This window comes from Natator depressus, chromosome 4 (assembly GCF_965152275.1).
Source record: "Natator depressus isolate rNatDep1 chromosome 4, rNatDep2.hap1, whole genome shotgun sequence".
In the NCBI taxonomy this organism is placed as follows: Eukaryota; Metazoa; Chordata; order Testudines; family Cheloniidae; genus Natator; species Natator depressus.
Window position 1 is genome coordinate 111,088,170 of NC_134237.1, and position 16,692 is coordinate 111,104,861.

At 39.4% G+C, this 16,692-nt stretch overlaps 1 protein-coding gene across 6 annotated transcripts in view; it reads left to right on the top strand.

The window, feature by feature from the left end:
- PROM1 (prominin 1) overlaps positions 1-16,692 on the top strand; it is a 95,446-nt gene that overhangs the window by 21,539 nt on the left and 57,215 nt on the right. For all 6 annotated transcript variants that reach the window (XM_074951648.1, XM_074951649.1, XM_074951651.1 and 3 more), the window contains exon 3: positions 13,454-13,512. In XM_074951648.1, coding sequence (XP_074807749.1) covers positions 13,454-13,512 — 59 coding nt within the window. The remainder of the gene's footprint in view (positions 1-13,453; positions 13,513-16,692) is intronic.

A 16,692-nucleotide genomic window follows, 5' to 3' on the forward strand; every position in this document is an offset into this window, starting at 1 on the left:
CCTGCATGCAGTGATATATTGTGCCATTCTACCAACAGCCTGGTATCTGCATGGAGTATACATTCAGTATGTAAGTTGACTTGTGCTTCTGTCTCAGACAATGTTGGTTGTTCTGAATCTGTGATAGCTTTTGTATCCCTTTGTGAACTTATTTTGTTAAAATACTGATTTTTGTTCCCCAAAATATAGAGCTCTTCAGAGGATATTTAGGTTTTTAGCAAGAAATATATATGTTAGTAACTGAAATATCTATGAGGTATAACTTTATAAGATGAACCTTGCCAGGATAATGGCGGGTAGTGATTGATCGATCGGGGATCGATTTATTGTGTCTCATCTAGATGCAATAAATTGATCCTCGAATCAACACCTGTACTCCACCTCGGCAGGCGGAGTAAGTGGAGTCGATGGGGGAGCCACCACGGTCGACTCGCCGCCGTGGGGACGGCTAGGTAAGTTGAACTAAGATGCTTTGACTTCAGCTACGCGAATAGCGTAGCTGAAGTTGCGTATCTTAGTTTGAAACCCTCCCCCCACCCATCCCCCCCAGGTGTAGCCAAGGCCCAAGTTACTGATCCATGAGAGGACCTTCCCTCTTCTCCCATGACTGCTTATTTTGCTTACTAGCCTTTGGTGTGGGACCTCGTTCAAAGGGTTTCTGGAAATCCAAGTACACTGTATCCACTGAATCACCCTGGTTAATGTTTGTTGACCTTTTAAAGAATTCTAGTAGATTGGTAAGGCATGATTTCCCTTTACAAAAGCCACCTTGACTCTTTACTCCTACAAATCATGTTTATATGTCTGATTCTGTTCTTTACTATCGTTTCAATCAGTTGGCTTCGTACTGGAGTTAGGCTTACCAGGGTCACCTCTGGAGCCTTAAACAAAGAAATAATAAAATTTTGTGTATTAGCTATCCTCCAGTCATTTGGGACAGAGGCTGATTTTAAGCAACTGGTTACAACCACAGTGAGTAATTCTGCAATTTCATATTTGGGTTCCTTCAGAACTCTTAGGCACCATCTGGTCCTGGTGATTTATTACTGTTAAATGTATCAGTTTGTTCCAAAACTTCCTCTATTGATATCTCAATCTGGGATAGTTCCTCAGCTTTGTCAGCTAAAAATAATGGCTCCAGTGTGGGAATCTCCCTCACAACCTCTGCAGTGAAGACCAATGCAAGAAATTAATGGGTGGGTGAGATTCTGTGGCCTGCTTTGTGCAGGAGGTTGGACTAGGTGATCATAATGGTCCCTTCTAACCTGAATATCTATGAATATATGAATTTAGCTTCTCCAGAATGGCCTTTTCTTCCTCGAGTGCTCTTTTAGCACCTCGATTATCCAAGGGGCCTTCATACACCCACCTCCTGATTGTTTAGCTGGCTTCCTGCTTCTAATGTACTTAAACAAAATTTTGCTCTTTGTTTTTGTGTCTTTTGTTAGAGTTGCTCTTCAGAATCTTTTTTGGCCTGCCTAATTATACTTGACTTGTCAGTTTATGCTCCTTTCTATTTTCCTCAGTAGAATTTGCTTTCCAATTTTTAAAGACTGTCATGTATGTCATAGTCCTTTTAGCTATTCAGATCCAAGTCAGAAAATGTTGCAATATTCATAACACATTTAATGAAATAAGGGATTTTGATAAGTGTGGAAATAACTTTCTAAAATTTGTGCTCTCTCTTTGATAGGCAAGAATAATCACTATGCTCGTCTCTGCCTTTTAGCTAAAACTATAGATTTGGAAAATAACAGTTAACTATTCTTAATAGAGAAAAATAGCAGAAATATTCTGCACTTCATCTGCTCTTGAGAACTCAAATATTTAAAAGGTCCCAGATTTTGAAAGAATATAAGTGCCAAAAATTATTTTTAAGATGTAGCCTTTTGTAAATTGCTTCCAGTTCTTATTGGCTAAAATACATTGTTGTTTTTGTGTGTTTGGAATAGACACTAGTCAGAATACTATGTATTAGCATTGATTTCTCTTCACCATTCAAGAAGTCTGTTGAATAGAAGTAGGCAGTCATGTTTTTTCAACAACAAAGACGGGTTGGCAAAAATCAACTCTTCAGGTAAATAGAGTTTTGGATTCCACAGCGTCTTTCTCCATTTTAGAATGAGCGTGGTGGCAGGCTTTAAAGGGGTAAAACCCAGAGGGTCAAAAATTACTATTAGCTTTCCTTTACAGAACAAACGACTTAAAGGAGCAATGTGTGCGTGGCTTCATCAAAGCTGGTGGGCTAGCAAGAAAGACAACATTCTCCAACATAGAACTCCAGGAGACTTAATTGAACTCTGATTAATACATGTAGAATCCAATTAATCTTTCCTTGCCAATCCCATAACAGAAATCCTGGAAACTTTCTTTATACCGGAGTTGGGTTTGTTTGTTTTTTTTCTGTCAAAAGTATCTGCTGAGCCTCTTGTAAACCACCTGATTTTGAGAGTTTGCCTCAGTGATATCTGCTGCAGACTGTGTTATGTACCTGGTTAAACAACTTGTACTAAAACAACTTCTGACTTTTCAATTGAACCATGTACAGTACTCTGTTTTCATAAGGAAAAGGAAACAAGGAAACTTTGCCCCTATTGTTGTGTTTTGAGCAGGATGGAGGTGAGAGGGAAGAAGGCACAGCATAATTCAGATTTTATTTGACTGAGCTCAAATGTTTATCATTTTTAATCTGTGACCTATGGTACTTCTGCATCCATCGCATATTTAGTGGTTCAGGTGCATATGGAGTATAGTGTCCCTTGCAGAGAAATGGCAAATACAGAGGAGGAATTCTGAGACCATAATGTGGTTGCCAAAAAGCCAGTTGTTGAAGTAATTAAAAACCAGTACTAGTAGGGCTCTCCTGTGTCACTTCCAATTGTCTGCATTCATGTTGCCATAGGCACACGTTAGAGTATGAAAGCAGAATTCTCTCCTATTCTCAGTTTACTTACAATATACTGGAACATTTTTTGAGAGGAGAGGGAGGGAGCTGGAAATCTGACACTTAAGGTAAAACCACCTTTGTTATACATATGTGTTAAAATAATCTCTTTAAATGTTTTAAAGTGTCACTCCAGTACACCTTGGACATGCGAACCACAAAGTACCAGCAAGTTGTTCAGCGTCTGCAGGGGGTTAAAACAGGCAATCCTGTACAGCACCCTGAGCTGAACCCTTGCCCCTAATCTGTTGTAAATCTTTACCAGATGGTGGCCTAGAAGAGGCCATATATAGCCACTACAGACAAAACATATATGGTGATTGGATAATTATAGTGCTGTAAACAATATGGTTTAGTTTAAGTTTAAAAATATTATTTTACTAAAAATGATTGAATGTAATTTCTGTATAGAATACTCTTTCAAGTGCATCCCTCTTGACATTGTTTGTATTATGTATGCAGATTTTTGAGCAAAGATTTTTCTGACGGCAATTTTTTTGGTTTTTGTTGCAAATTTGCAACACGTAAGGATTTTCTGGGTAGTGAAGAACAATCACCACGTCCCTGAAAAGGTTCTTTTCAAAGGAAAAACTTTTATTCTGTGTGTCCCATTTTCTTGACAATCAACATAATGGCTTTTGTTTTTTGAATGATTTGCTTTCTGACTGTGCTTTTTAAAAATTTTTGTCTGTGTGGATTACTGTGTAGATAGATAATGTGAGTGTGCCCAGTGCTTGGCAGCTGTAAAGACTGAGGAACTTTTGTGGGAGAATGGAGGTTTAAATTGCTTAGTTCCGCTTCCTGGTTAATAATAAGACTTTGAGGCCATTCTGTTTATAAAATTACCATGCTTCCATCTATGTTTTTGGAAAATAAGGAGCTCTTGTGCATGTACAAGTTAAATGTTCCTTGAACAGGATTGTGTCTGTTGGCTAATAAATTATATTTTGTCTCTTCAGGAGTTCAATGGGATTTGCTAGTGAGAAGAGGGATTTATTAAATTTCTGTCTCCCCATTACTGCTTCCCATTCACCCAGCTACTCTTGTTGCATCACACCTCAACATTTCTATGAAATACTTTGCATTTTGTAACCAGAAGCCTATCTCTAAGGTGCCACAAGTACTCCTTTTCTTTTTACGAATACAGACTAACACAGCTGCTACTCTGAAACCTCTCTCTGATAAAGTTCTCCCTCCTAATAGCAGTCACACAGTTCCCTGTCACAATCACGCTTGCTGTTCTCCCCATCTCCTATTCCACACTGCATCTCAACCCCATTTTCCCACCATCCCAGCTGTGCTCCTGATATTCTTATACAACTCTTTTTTGAAATTCGACAGATAATTCAGTGCCTTAACTGTTCAGCTACAAAGATAGCAATATACACTCTGAAAGCTTGCTATTTTTTTGTAAGCACTTACCTGACACTTACACTGTGGTTCATTTTCCGTGTTGCATCTACTGTAAAAGACAGATCAGCATTTTGGGATTTGGGGAGATCTCTGATGTAGTAGTAGCAAGAGTAGGGTGTGAGACTGGACGCTGGATGTGGTGAGGAGGGGCAGAAGCAGATTGAGAGTCCGGAAATAGCTGTTCAGTTGAGTGAGTAGAAGGGGAGAAATGCTTGAACTTTTAGCTGCTTCATTCTGTGGTGAGCTAATGATGTTTGAGTGGGTTTAAAATCTGGCAATGTGAGTTCCCATCCTTAATACAAATATTAAGTCCACTGAGCATTGAATCGGTTTGGTGATGTTTGTGAGGGTTTCCAGGATCCCCTAGGGCAGCACAACGTTGTTTTTGTGGGGTTTCTATGAAACATACTAATGTGGCATAAGAAGCATGTTTTCCTACAACTTGCATGAGTTTTATTTAACAGCATTTAAAATATGTGAATATGGGAAGTTATTTACAATTATCTGAATTATTTTAAAGACTATTGTCAACTGGCTAACTGCTAATTTTTTTTAATGCCCATTATAGCCACCCTTCCAGCAGTCCTGACTCATTTTGCTCCACTCAAAGCTTCCTTATGCTCAGTCTCTAATTCAAAACGGAGGACTCTGAAATACATTACTAGATAAACCAACTATATACAAAGTACTCAAGTGGGACTTCCATGCTGGTGGGCTCCTCCAGAGAATGGCAGTTTACTAGGCAGGACGAATATCTTTGTTTCGTGCAAGAAGCCCAACAAATTAGACACAGCACAGGTTGTAGCAGACCCTCTGATAACCCTGGACATTCTTCCTGAGAGAGAACTAGGAGGTGTAGTCTTGGACTTCAGAACATGCACCCAAAAGTTATGTCTGCAAACATCAGTTCTGTAATGTCCTATGACAGTGAGGAATGATTGCCAGATTTCTACCTTTTCTGTCCAAGATGTGGCCAGCTCACAAAGGGTATGTGCTTTGAAATACAAGGCATGTATCTCTACTATTAAGTAATTCTTTCATGCAAGTCCTTTCCCTCTTTTTTTTGTACCTTTGAACAGTACCGATAGTAAGCCTGATTTGCAAAACTTCCAGGTTTTATGCAGGAAGAATGTAATGCGCGGATTACACTTAAGTAAGGAGTTTCTTTGACAGAGGGTGGCAAAAGAATGGTAGCTGAATGACCTGATCGCTAAGGAAACTAGTTAACCTTGAAGATGATGCTAGCAACTGCATGGAGAGAGACCGTGCCAAAATATAAAGGGACAGGGCTACTGTGAGGAAAGACCCCTAATTCCATCATCCTTCAGGAAAATGGGTGTAAACTGCCTGAAGGAGACTGTGAGAAGAGGAGTAAGCTCTCTTACCTGCTCCAGAGTCCCTGTCCACTAGAGCTTGGAGTGTGGGGAGGAATAGGCTTGGCCACTCACTCCCTACTGCAGTGTAGACACTTCATGCACAGGCCTGAAGGCTACAAGGAACATAAGCAGGGAGGAAAGAGGGAACACTTGGTCCCCATCTGGATCCCTGCCTTAGCTCAGGTGCTTCCCATATCAAGTGGACTGCCTGCCTGGTGTCTGCCTTGGGAGACCGCTGAATCTTGTGGACTTTCTCCTTGCTTGAGGAGGGTAAAGATTCCTTGGCGTAAGCAGGGCAGAAATGACCTACACAGGGGGACCTGTCCCACTCTGCAACAGCCTGTGTGCGGGGTCCTTCTGCCATTGCCCCTGCCACTAAGGATTCTTGTCTGACTGAGGTAGTAGAAAACTAGAGCTGATTGGGGGGCTGCTGGAATAAGGAGCTATGCTGGGTGCTGAAAGCCAAGTAGTTGGCTAGGGAGCAAAGCTATCTGGCAGTGATGTGGCAACAAGGAGCAGTAGCCTAGATTCCAGATTGAGTGGACCTCTTCACTCAGGATCAGATCCAACTCCTATTGAAGTCAGCAGAAGGATTCCGACGGACTTCAGTTGGCTTTGGATCAGTCCCATGAAGTCAAAACAAAGACTTTAATTGATGACAAACTGAACTTCCACTTATCTTTTCTGTGAAATCACTAGCTATTTTTTTGATATCTCCAGTGATCAGCATGAAACTTGTGTGCATTAATTAATCTTGAAAGTTTGCATTAAAACCTGGGGCAGACCTTTACAAGTCATGTTTTAAAAGAAACAATGAGTTTGAAGTAGAAGTAATACATTCATTTCATGCTAATAGGTAAATTTTCTAAACATTGTGAAATTGCTTATTTTGACATTAGATGTACTCACATGGACACCAATCCAGAAAAGCACTTAAGCACATGCTTAACTTTAAGCATATGAGTAATCCTGTTGACTTGAGTTATGCTATGAAATACCATGCGTTAAGAGTGAGAGCATTTTAACGGTATTAAAGTGGTGAGCAACTTTATCATGATGTAGTTTTCCATCATTGTCTTAGAGTCCCAGAGTCAGCAAGGTACTTACACTTTGAAATAGCCCCATTGAAGTAATAGGTGCTACTCACTTAAAATTAGGCAAATGCTTAATTACTTTGCAGAATCAGGGACTAATATTCTGTATTAAGCATAATGGGGCAAATGTATTTCTGGTGTAACTTCATTGACTTTACTGGAGTGACACTGGGACTGAATTTGGCCCAAAGTAATTAATTTTTTTAAATGCTCTTTTTGTAGGCGCTCAGAACAAAAATAATATCCCCAGTTGTTAGGGATCTACCAAATTTGCTGCTGTGAAAATTGCATCATGGATCGTGAAATATGGTCTCCCCCCGTGAAATCTGGTTTCTGGCCGTCCAGCCCTTGAAGGCAGAGTGGAGAGTGGCAGCTGCTGGCCACACCCTTGCTTCTGTGCTGTAGTATTGCCACCCTTACTTCTGTGCTGGTGGCAGCACTGCCTTTTGATCTGGGCGGCAGCCGCTGCTCTCCTGCCACCCAGGGTCAAGCAGTGTGACCAGCAGCAGCAGAGAAATAAGCATGGCAATATCATGACCCCCTAAGAGGCTTGCGACCCCCTTTTTGGGCCATGTGCCCCAAGTTTGAGAAACACTGTGGAGAAATCACTCATTTTTCGTGGGTTGATCACAGCATAAATAGCAAATTTCATATCGATGAAATTATTTCTGCCTTGACCAAGCTGCAAAAAAAGTGATTTCTCTTCAATTTAAATAGACCCCCTACCAATTGTATTGTCCCAGCTTTTGTTTGTTTGTTTGCTTGCTTTTTTCTGTCACCTAGTCCTGTAAAACTTTCCTGGCAGTGGGAATTGTGTTCCAGTTTGTTGTGTTGGTTGTTAACATCCAGACGGCTTATTGTTAAGTCTCTATTCTCTTTTGCCATCCCTGTCCGTTGAATAGTGCCAAGAAACAACCTTTATGGTCTTAGTATTACAACATTGAACAGGTGTACCTGGAAACATCTACACAACACTCACACCACATGGAAAGGAGTCTTTATATGAAGCTCTGCAAGAAGGTGCTAGTATCAGTGAGATGGTGGTGTAATAAGTCAATAGTTCAGTCTATTAGGGCAGATGGCATCTTGCTTGTGCGTGGAAAGCCGGAAAGAGACTGAGTAAAGTATTAACATAATTAGTATTGTAAGTGAGCCTTATAAAGTAAAGCTCTTTAACCTCAGTGATAAAATGTGTTCTATGTTAAAGCCTTGGATTACTGGTCATATGAAACAATGCATACATCTGCTCAGTCATGGACTTAAAAATGAATCCAGTTAATTTGTAAATAGAGGTCATCATGCTTTTTCACAATTCCTTCCTGTTAGTTTTATTTTGGAAATAAGAATTGGACTCGATAAATATGTTCAAGTTGCGGAATCCTTCCATTTTATAGACTTCTACAGAGCGGTGTAAAATGTAGAAAGATTTGTCACCTGGTAGGAATAAGACTTGTGTTGTCAAAAACTTACAACAGTGATGCTATTGTTCCTGAATGCACATTTAATATAATGTTTAATGACTTCCACATTTAATATCAAATGAGTTCATTATGACGGATGTTACTACAGTTGATACCAAAGAACTTCTAAAATATTAAATCATAGAGAAGATAGCTGTTTGCATAAATGACTGACAGCTGGTCAGAGAGGATTAGTAGTCTGTGGCATATCTGGAAACCTTACCAAGAGTGAATGCAGAGGCGATGGGCTTTCTAAAAATAGAGAAAAGTAGTGGTGTTAGAGTAGTGTTCACGTTATTTGGTGAATAGCTCAACACATGGAGTGAAATCTGAACTTCATACAGTATTCAATGCACAGTTTGCCTAATTACTTGAAGGGACTAATTGCTAAACAATACATATTAATCTTGGTGATCATGAAGTTAAAGATAGTTTGTTTCTGTTGGGCCTGCCTCGGAGTGTATGCAGTAATTCACACAGTTTGAAAAACTATTCTCTCCATCAATTTTTCATAGTATTTTCTAATTAGTTCCATCGGTCTTGAATGACCGCTCTAATAGTGAGGTAATCGTGTCTAGCTGAGTAAAACTTCTGTGATTCAGAACCACAATTCAGAGCCTTTTCAAATTCATTAAAATAAGAAATAAGTTAGTTGACTCTTCTCTGTTTTCTTATTTGTTTCTTTAAACATATGGCATTTGGCTGGCTTCTGTTTAATTCTTTATTCCAAAAGGCGAAGGTGCCTACAAAGTTACACTGGTTGTGAAACTTTATTTCCATTCCACAGGAAATTCCGGTGTTTTGAAATCTCCTATCATCCCCAATTGGAACAAAAATTTAAAATTTTCCCACAGAACTAAAATTCTGAAACATTTTGTTTCAGAAATATCAAAATGACCTTATCCAAGTGCTTCTCTTTTGATTGTTTTCACTTTTATATTAGGTACTGTTGTGTAATATAAATATCAAAAAAGGACTTCAATTATTTTTTTGTTATCAAAATTTTTGGAGTTGATTCAGCATTTTTCAATGGAAGACTGTTCCACTAGTACATTTTTGACCAGCTCTACTATGAAATTCCCTTAAGTTAGGTCCACTAGTATTTTATTAGCTGCTGACGTAACAGCATTAGCCTTAAGGGGGGGAGGGTTCTTTTCACTGTTCAGTAGGATGCAATACCAGCAGCCTTCTAATTTCAACATTTTTTTTTTTTTTAATTTCTTATCTGCAGGTAGCACAGCCATGGCTTGCTTGAAACTTTTTTTGTTGCAAGTATGGGAAACCTGTTGTTTTGTGACTATTCTTGCAGAGTCCAATATCCTTTCTAGGCCCATACTTCCCCATGTTCAGAATATAAAAGCAGTTAGTCCTTGTGAAAAGCTGATTTCCCATTACTGGCCATTCTCAAGAAGCTTTTATATTGTATTCAGAGAGCTTTTCTAATCTTGCGTGAGATCTTGATTATACCTTGTATAAGTGGCTGGTCCAAGGCTGGGCTCTGTAAATAAATGACAAATAAAGGACCAGCTACTCAGTGTAAATCGGCACTTCATTTAGTTCAGTAGAGCTATATCAATTTACACCAGCTGAGGATCTGGCCCATGTTTTTAATAAAACAATGGGGCATGTGCAAGTCTATGATTATAAATAAATCCACTCTTTCCCATAAAACTTTGGCTTAAAGTACCTCCTCCATTCCAGAAGTGTTACTGGCTCTCATTTATCTGTTATCAATCACTACATTAAAAGGATAAAGGAAAATTTTAAACCATTGTTGGTTGTTATAAAATACGTCTGTCAGAGAAATAAGGAATTTACATTACACTTCTGTGCACCAGGTGGGTCCCTAGTTTATTTTAGATATGGAAGTTTTTTTGATGAAATTCAGTGTTTCTGTTGATGTGGGAAAGGTTGTAGTGTATTTGTAGAAAATCTGCAATGTGTTTGGCTAAGTCAGTTCATTGAATTTGTCTGGTGTGGAGTTGTTGCATCAATGGGTTGGTTACATTATGCTTTTGTGTTTCTGTTTTGCAGCTGAAAAATCGTGGGAAATATAAATTCTCTTCCCAGAGTCCTTGGCCTCCGTTACTGATTTTGATGCAGTAGGGACTCCTTGTTGATCGCAATATGTTTGTAATCTCACAACTGTAGCTTTTGGTGTGTTGCTTATCGCTCCTGCAATTCTGTGTGTCCTTCCCATCAGAGGTCTGCTAACATTTAAAGTGTTTGTTAGCCATGTTTCAAAATATTTTCCTTGAATAGGATTCTCTGCCTTCCAGGCAGCTTTTAGATGTACCTTTGTTCCTGAGGCATTCGGCTCCATTTTTCCAGCATTTTTCAGTCTTCCCCAAATGATGATGCTTTGCAGTACAAACTATTTCATCATCATCATCTATTTTTTGTTTTTGAAAAATGTTGGATTAAGAGTTCTGGGGACTTCAGTCCTCAGAATTCTTAATCCTCCTTGAGCTTCAGAATAGATGCAACACAGATAATAAAATGAAAGCTTTCTTTTATCTGTCTGCCAGTGATAGGCAGTGAAGGCCCTCAGATCTCCCTCCAGCAAGTTTGCAGGTACAGAGTAGCAGCCATGTTTGTCTGTATTTGCAAAAAGAAAAGGAGTACTTGTGGCACCTTAGAGACTAACCAATTTATTTGAGCATAAGCTTCCGTGAGCTACAGCTCACTTCATCGGATGCATTCAGTGGAAAATGCAGTGGGGAGATTTATATACATAGAAAACATGAAACAATGGGTGTTACCATACACACTGTAACGAGAGCGATCAGGTAAGGTGAGCTATTACCAGCAGGAGAGTGGGGGGTGGAGGGGGGACCTTTTGTAGTGATAATCAAGGTGGGCCATTTCACATTTGGGGACAATGTATACCTTCAAATCAGCGGCACTGCTATGGGTACCCACACGACCCACAGTATGCCAACATTTTTATGGCTAACTTAGAACAACGCTCCCTCATCTCTCGTCCCCTAATGCCCCTACTCTACTTGCACTACATTGATGACATCTTCATCATCTGGACCCATGGAAAAGAAGCCCTTGAGGAATTCCACCATGATTTCAACAATTTCCATCCCACCATCAAACTCAGCCTGGACCAGTCCACACAAGAGATCCACTTCCTGGACACTATGGTGCTAATAAGCGATGGTCACATAACCACCACCCTATACCGGAAACCTACTGACCGCTATTCCTACCTACATGCCTCCAGCTTTCATCCAGACCACACCGTACAATCCATTGTCTACAGCCAAGCTCTATGATACAACCGCATTTGCTCCAACTCCTCAGACAGAGACAAACACCTACAAGATCTCTATCAAGCATTCTTACAACTACAATACCCACCTGCTGAAGTGAAGAAACAGATTGACACAGCCAGAAGAGTACCCAGCAGTCACCTACTACAGGACAGACCCAACAAAGAAAATAACAGAACACCACTAACCATCACCTTCAGCCCCCAACTAAACCTCTCCAGCGCATGATCAAGGATCTACAACCTATCCTGAAGGACGACCCATCACTCTCACAGATCTTGGGAGACAGGCCAGTCCTTGCTTACAGACAACCCACCAACCTGAAGCAAATACTCACCAGCAACCACCCACCACACAACAGAACCACTAACCCAGGAACCTATCTTTGCAACAAAGCCTGTTGCCACCTGTGTCCACATATCTATTCAGGGGAAACCATCATAGGGCCTAATCACATCAGCCACACTATCAGAGGCTCGTTCACCTGCACATCTACCAATGTGATATATGCCATCATGTGCCGGCAATGCCCCTCTGCCATGTACATTGGTCAAACTGGACAGTCTCTACGTAAAAGAATCAATGGACACAAATAGATGTCAAGAATTATAACATTCAAAAACCAGTTGGAGAACACTTCAATCTCTTTGGTCACTCGATTACAGACCTAAAAGTTGCAATTCTTCAACAAAAAACCTTGAAAAACAGACTTCAACGAGAGACTGCTGAATTGGAATTAATTTGAAAACTGGATACAATTAACTTAGGCTTGAATAGAGACTGGGAGTGGATGGGTCATTACACAAAGTAAAACTATTTCCCCTTGTTTATTTCCACCCGCCACCCCCACCCCCACCTGTTCCTCAGACATTCTTGTCAACTGCTGGAAATGGCCCACCTTGATTATCACTACAAAAGTTCCCCCCCCCCCCCCCCGCTCTCCTGCTGGTAATAGCTCACCTTAAGTGATCACTCTCGTTGCAGTAAAAAGAAAAGGAGTACTAGTGGCACCTTAGAGTAACAAATTTATAGTCTCAAAGGTGCCACTTGTACTCCTTTTCTGAGACTATAAATTTGTTAGTCTCTAAGGTGCCACTAGTACTCCTTTTTTCTTTTTGCGAATACAGACTAACACGGCTGCTACTCTGAAACCTCTCATTACAGTGCGTATGGTAACACCCATTGTTTCATGTTTTCTATGTATATAAATCTCCCCACTGTATTTTCCACTGAATGCATCCAATGAAGTGAGCTGTAGCTCATGAAAGCTTATGCTCAGATAAATTTGTTAGTCTCTAAGGTGCCACAAGTACTCCTTTTTCTTTTTGCAGGTACAGTGATTCCCTGCCCAGGCCACACCCTTACCTCCACCCCCCAAAAAAGCTGCATTGAATATCCACACCGGAATATTTGAGCACCAGTTATACAGTTCCGTGAGGGGGTGTGTGTGTATAATTTAATTTAGAAGATTGTTATGATAAAAAGCTTAATTGCTTAGTAGGTGGTTTCCAATGAAGATATGGTTGACCTGGCACAAACAAGGTGCATTAAAATCGTCCAAATCAATATGCCTAGGTAGTAGGTAACCTAGTATCTGATTTATGATTTCACTGGTCTCTATGGCACATAAGATCACCTCAACAAAAATAACCTTACTGCTTCTCAGTATGACCTTCTTAACCTCGTTATCTTTCAACATTCTCATAAAATTTACAGGTGTGTTTAAAAATGTAGTATTCTACTGTAGTTATAGAAACTTGGGTATATTTGTCTGTCATCTTTGATTTCTGTTCTCAGTTTCATCCCAGCTAACCAGCAATATAATTTACTGATATTTTCTAACTTACGTTATCTAAAACTCTGGAATGTTCTTGCTTATTTTCAGATCTCATCAAAAAGCTAGCACAGCAGACGTTTGGAAATGTGCAGGATGATTATCAAAAGGTAATTTGTCTACACATAGTAATGGAAGTGTGTGTATTCATAATTTAGTTGAAACATTGAGACTTTCTTCCTTAAATAGAGAAGAATAATTGAAACTAACAATTGGATATATGACTGATTAATTGACATCTGACTAACTATTTTCATGGTTTCAAATAAAATACCATGTAAAATTCTTTTTTGAAAAATACTAAGAAAATTTTTGTAAGAAAGTGTTCATGAAATGTAAGGAATCTTTTGTGCAAAACTAATATTTGAAGCCAAAATGTTTAGTAAAAATCTGCCCTTTTTTGTTTTCTAGTTATGAACCAGGAATTCCTGCTGGTCTTCAGATACCAGAATCATTTTAACCCTATAATAATGCTTATTTTTAGCATACACAATTATTGCATGTAAATATTTATTGTAAAATATATATTATTTGTCTTTTTTTCTATATATGTTGGTTTTTTGATGTCATGGGAGGTCCAAAAACTGACTGAAAATATACTTTAAAACAGAATTACTCAGGCAATCTTAGCAGCAGTTTTCACTAGTATTCCAGGTATAAAAATGTGATTGTATCTGTCACACAGAAACTAAGCTCTGGCTTTGTGTTAAGCAAAAGTATTTGCTTTTGTCCAAAAATGTTTAAACATAGAAAACCGTAATTGCTCGGTTCGTAGGCTGGTTCCAGTTACTACCTTCAGACAGCTGAGTTTCCACATTCCATTGATAAAATATTTTTTTTAGATTAAAGTGATTACAGAAACATGTTTTCCCTACCTTCTCCCTATGGCATGGTTACCCTAGAATAGTGTACATTCTCAAGATATCCAGCAACAGCAGGGAATGCAACCCAATTTGGATGTGCTACTAGTTCATTTCCTTGAGCCATACTCAAGCACAATGGGCCATGTCTCAAGCACTGTGGTGGGTTGAATTCCTGCAGTAAGGACCTTAACTGGGCCCAGATTGGTGACATGATACTTTGTACCATCTGCTAGGTTATAGGTTACTGGAACATGCTGTGAATGGTGTTGTGTGTGCTCAGGAAAACAAATCTGGTCCCTAGACTCATGCCCACTGACCTGAGGCCTTTCTGGGAAGCCTTTCTGATACTGAGCCTCTTACTCCAATAGCCTGATGTCCTTTGCCTAGTATCCAGATGTTTGGAGCTTGTCCTAAGGCTGTACCAAGTTCCTCACGATCTCACAAGTTCTTTTGGGGGGGTTGTTTGGTGATGATGCATTAGAGGCTGCAGGGCCACACAAAACACCTTGCATACATAGAAGTAAGCCTAGAGGTTGAATTTCATGGACTGACTGACCCTTTGAACAAGGCGTTTAGATCGTCAGTGACATCCGTCTGTCATTCCCTGCTACTTCATAGAATTTACAGGAAACTTGAAACCACTGTCAGTTGTTGTAATCCTGTGTAGTAAACCCTCCTAATAAACTCATTTTTAAACTAGACTATTGTCTTAGTAGTTGTCTTAGCACCCTCTGTGGCTATCTCAGGTATGTTAGAATATAAATAACTGCTGTTCCAGTCAGTTTTTGGTTTATCCTGGCAGAAGGTGATGTCCCCACAGATACGCAATTGATCATGCTGCCATGATTTTAGGGGTTGTTTTTTTTTTTTATGAGAAAGATTAACTTACTTTTTATTTTCTAAATCAAATTTTGGTACCCATTTACAATGAAGAATAAAATTTGTTTTTATGAAAAATATATCCCGTTCCATTACCACCTTAGATAAATTGTAGCTAAATGTGATGACATTTCCAATAAGAGTTGCATGGAGTTTCTGGAGGTACATATAATAAATATCCATATCTCATAGTTTGGGTAGATGGGCATCTTAATTGGAGCTGGAACAGAAACAGGTTTCCCATCCCAGAAAACTTTTTCAGATTCTTGAAGTTTTTCCTGTTCCACAGTGGGATGAAACGGAGACTATTGCAGTTTTTTCATGAAAACCAGAGAGAGATCCTCCTCCGAATGGCCAATATATCTTGGTGTTCAGGGCATTTGGGGATGTGGGAGAATGACTGACAGGGCAGGGACTAGGACTATCAAGCAATTAAAAATTAATCATGTGATTAATTGCTCTATTAAACAATAGTAGAATACCATTTAAATATTGATGTTTTCTGCATTTTCAAATATATTGATTTCAATTACAACAAAAGAGTACAAAGTGTTCAGTGCTCACTTATTTTTTTATTACAAATATTTTTACTGTAAAAAAAACCAAAAGAAATAGTTTTTTCAGTTCACCTAGTACAAGTACTGTAGTGCAATCTCTTTATGATGAAAGTTGAACTCAAAAATGTAGAATTGTGTACAAAAAAATAACTGCACTCAAACAAAACAATGCAAAACTTTTTGGAACCTACGAGTCCACTCAGTCCTACTTCGTGTTCAGCCAATCACTAAGGCAAATAAGTTTGTTTACATTTGCAGGAGATAGTGCTGCCGGCTTCTTGTTTACAATGTCACCTGAAAGTGAGAACAAGCATTTGCATGATACTGTTGTAGCCGGCTTCGCAAGATATTTACGTGCCAGATATGAATCTTTAGCATATGTCCCTTCATGCTTCAACCACCATTCCAGAGGACATGAGTCTATGCTGACAGATTCTGCTTGATAACAGTCGAAAGCAGTACAGACCGCATGTTGATTTTCATCATCTGAATCAGATGCCACCAGCAGAAGGTTGATTTTCTTTTTTGGTGCTTTGGGTTCTGTCGTTTCTGCGTCAGAGTGTTGCTCTTTAAGACTTCTGAAAGCATGCTCCACACCTCATCCCTCTCCGGTTTTGGAAGGCACTTTAGATTCTTTAACCTTGGATCGAGTGCTGTAACTACCTTTAGAAATCTCTCATTGGTATCTTCTTTGCGTTTTGTCAAATCTGCAATGAAAGTGTTCTTAAAACGAACATGTGCTGGGTAAATTCTTCCCCTAGGAGTTCAGTCGCAAATTTAATTGTTTTGTTTTTGTTTTGTTTTTTAAACAAGCATCATCAGCATGGAATCGTGTCCTCTGGAATGGTGGCCGAAGCATGAAGGGGCATATGAATGTTTAGCATATCTGGCAGGTATACCTTGCAATGCCAGCTACAAAAGTGCTTGTCTTAATGATTGGCTGAACAAGAAATAGGACTGAGTGGACTTGTAGGCTCTAAAGTTTTGCAAT